A 2,619-nucleotide genomic window follows, 5' to 3' on the forward strand; every position below is an offset into this window, starting at 1 on the left:
CAGAACCCGCTCACCAACCATATATGAAACATCACGAACCTTCCTGTCCGCGTAACTCTTCTGTCTGGACTGGGCTGTACGGAGTCTATCCTGAATCGTCTTAACCTTCTCCAATGCATCCTGAACTAACTCTGTGTCCAATAGCCTGGCCTCACCCGGCTCAAACCAACCCACCGGGGATCTACACCTCCTACCATATAAGGCCTCATACGGCGCCATCTGAATGCTGGACTGATAGCTGTTGTTGTAAGCAAACTCCGCCAATGGCAAGAAATGATCCCAAGACCCTCCAAACTCAATCACACACCCACGGAGCATATCCTCAAGAATCTGAATAGTGCGCTCATACTGTCCGTCCGTCTGGGGGTAGAATGCTGTGCTCAACTCCACCCGAGTGCCTAACTCCTGCTGCACGGCTCTCCAGAACCGCGATGTAAACTGGGTACCTCTGTCCGAAATAATAGAAACTGGAATACCATGCAGACGGACAATCTCTCGGATATAAATCTCCGCCAACCGCTTCGATGAATAAGTGGTACACACAGGGATGAAATGAGCGGACTTGGTCACCCGATCCACAATGACCCAAATGGCGTCAAACTTCTTCAAGGTCCGTGGGAGTCCCGATACGAAATCCATGGTGATGCGCTCCCACTTCCACTCCGGAATATCTATCTGCTGAAGCAACCCACCCGGGCGCTGGTGCTCATACTTTACCTGCTGGCTGTTGAGGCATCTAGACACATAACCAACTATATCTTTCTTCATCCGCCTCCACCAGTAGTGCTGCCTCAAGTCCTGATACATCTTCGCGGCAGCCGGATGGATGGAATACCGCGAACTATGGGCCTCTGCTAGAATCAACTGTCGAAGACCATCAACATTGGGCACACAAATCCGGCTCTGCATCCTCAATACCCCGTCATCTCCAATGGTCACATCTCTGGAATCACCACGCTGAACCTTGTCCTGAAGACAAGCAAATGAGGGTCATCATACTGCCGCTCCCTGATACAATCAAATAAGGAGGACGGGGAAACCACACAAGCTAGAACCCGACTGGGCTCCGAAAGATCCAATCTCACAAACTGGCTGGCTAAGGCCTGAACATCCATCGCCATAGGCCTCTCTGAAGCTGGTAAATATGCCAAACTCCCCAAACTCTTCGCCCGGCAACTCAAGGCATCCGCCAGTACATTGGCCTTGCCAGGGTGATACAGAATAGTAATGTCATAATTCTTTAGCAACTCTAACCACCTCCTCTGACGCATATTGAGATCCTTTTGCTTGAGTAAATGCTGCAAACTCCGATGATCAGTGTAAATCTCACAAGGCACGCCGTACAAATAATGATGCCAGATCTTCAAGGCATGAACAATAGCAGCTAACTCAAGGTCATGGACAGGGTAATTCTTCTCATGTATCTTCAACTGTCTGGACGCGTAGGCAATCACCCTACCGTCCTGCATCAACACCGCTCCCAGGCCAACTCTCGAGGCGTCACAATAGACAGTATAAGACCCCGAACCGGTAGGTAACATCAAAATTAGGGTTGTAGTCAAAGCTCGCCTCACACTCCTCTGTCCACTAAAATGGGGCACCCTTCTGGGTCAATCTAGTCATAGGGGCAGCAATCGATGAGAATCCCTCCACGAAGTGAAGGTAGTAGCCCGCCAAGCCAAGAAAACTGCGAATCTCTGTAGCTGAGGACGGCCTGGGCCAACTCTGCACGGCCTCTATCTTCCTCGGATCCACCCGAATACCCTCACTCGAAATCACATGGCCTAAGAATGCCACATAACTCAGCCAAAACTCACATTTTGAGAACTTTGCATATAACTTCTTCTCCCTCAAGGTCTGAAGCACGGTCCTCAGGTGTTGCTCATGATCTTCCCGACTCCGGGAATACACCAGAATATCATCAATAAAAACAATCACGAACGAGTCAAGATATGGCCTGAACACACTGTGCATCAAATGCATGAAAGCTGCAGGGGCATTGGTCAGCCCAAATAACACAACAAGGAACTCGTAATGACCATACCGAGTCCTGAAGGCAGTCTTCGGGATATCTGGCTCCCGAATCTTCAACTGATGGTAACCTGAGCGCAAGTCAATCTTAGAAAACACCTGTGCGCCCTGAAGCTGGTCAAACAGATCATCTATACGAGGCAAAGGATAACGGTTCTTCACTGTAACCTTGTTCAACTGGCGGTAGTCAATACACATGCGCATAGAACCATCCTTTTTCTCACAAACAAAACAGGAGCACCCTACGGTGAAACACTGAGTCGAATAAAACCCTTACCAAGCAATTCCTGTAACTGATCCTTCAACTCCTTCAACTCAGGAGGAGCCATACGATACGGAGGAATGGAAATGGGCTGAGTGCCCGGCAACAGATCAATGCCAAAATCGATGTCTCTATCGGGCGGCATGCCCGGAAGATCAGCTGGAAACACATCGGGATAATCCCGTACCACTGGGACTGAATCAACAGAACGGGTGCCAACACTGACATCTCTCACATAAGCTAAATACGCAGCACACCCCTTCTCAACCATACGCTGAGCTTTAAGGAAAGAGATAACTCTACTAGGAGTGTGATCTAAGGTACCA

At 49.3% G+C, this 2,619-nt stretch overlaps 1 protein-coding gene across 1 annotated transcript; it reads right to left on the reverse strand.

The window, feature by feature from the left end:
- On the reverse strand, nucleotides 1,810-2,229 carry LOC109231882 (RNA-directed DNA polymerase homolog; the record flags this gene model as incomplete). Its single annotated transcript, XM_019397496.1, has 1 exon — nucleotides 1,810-2,229. A coding segment is annotated over exon 1 (420 nt), but the record flags the coding sequence as incomplete, so codon positions are not given.

The sequence above is a fragment of the Nicotiana attenuata genome, chromosome 8, assembly GCF_001879085.1.
Source record: "Nicotiana attenuata strain UT chromosome 8, NIATTr2, whole genome shotgun sequence".
NCBI classification, from domain to species: Eukaryota; Viridiplantae; Streptophyta; class Magnoliopsida; order Solanales; family Solanaceae; genus Nicotiana; species Nicotiana attenuata.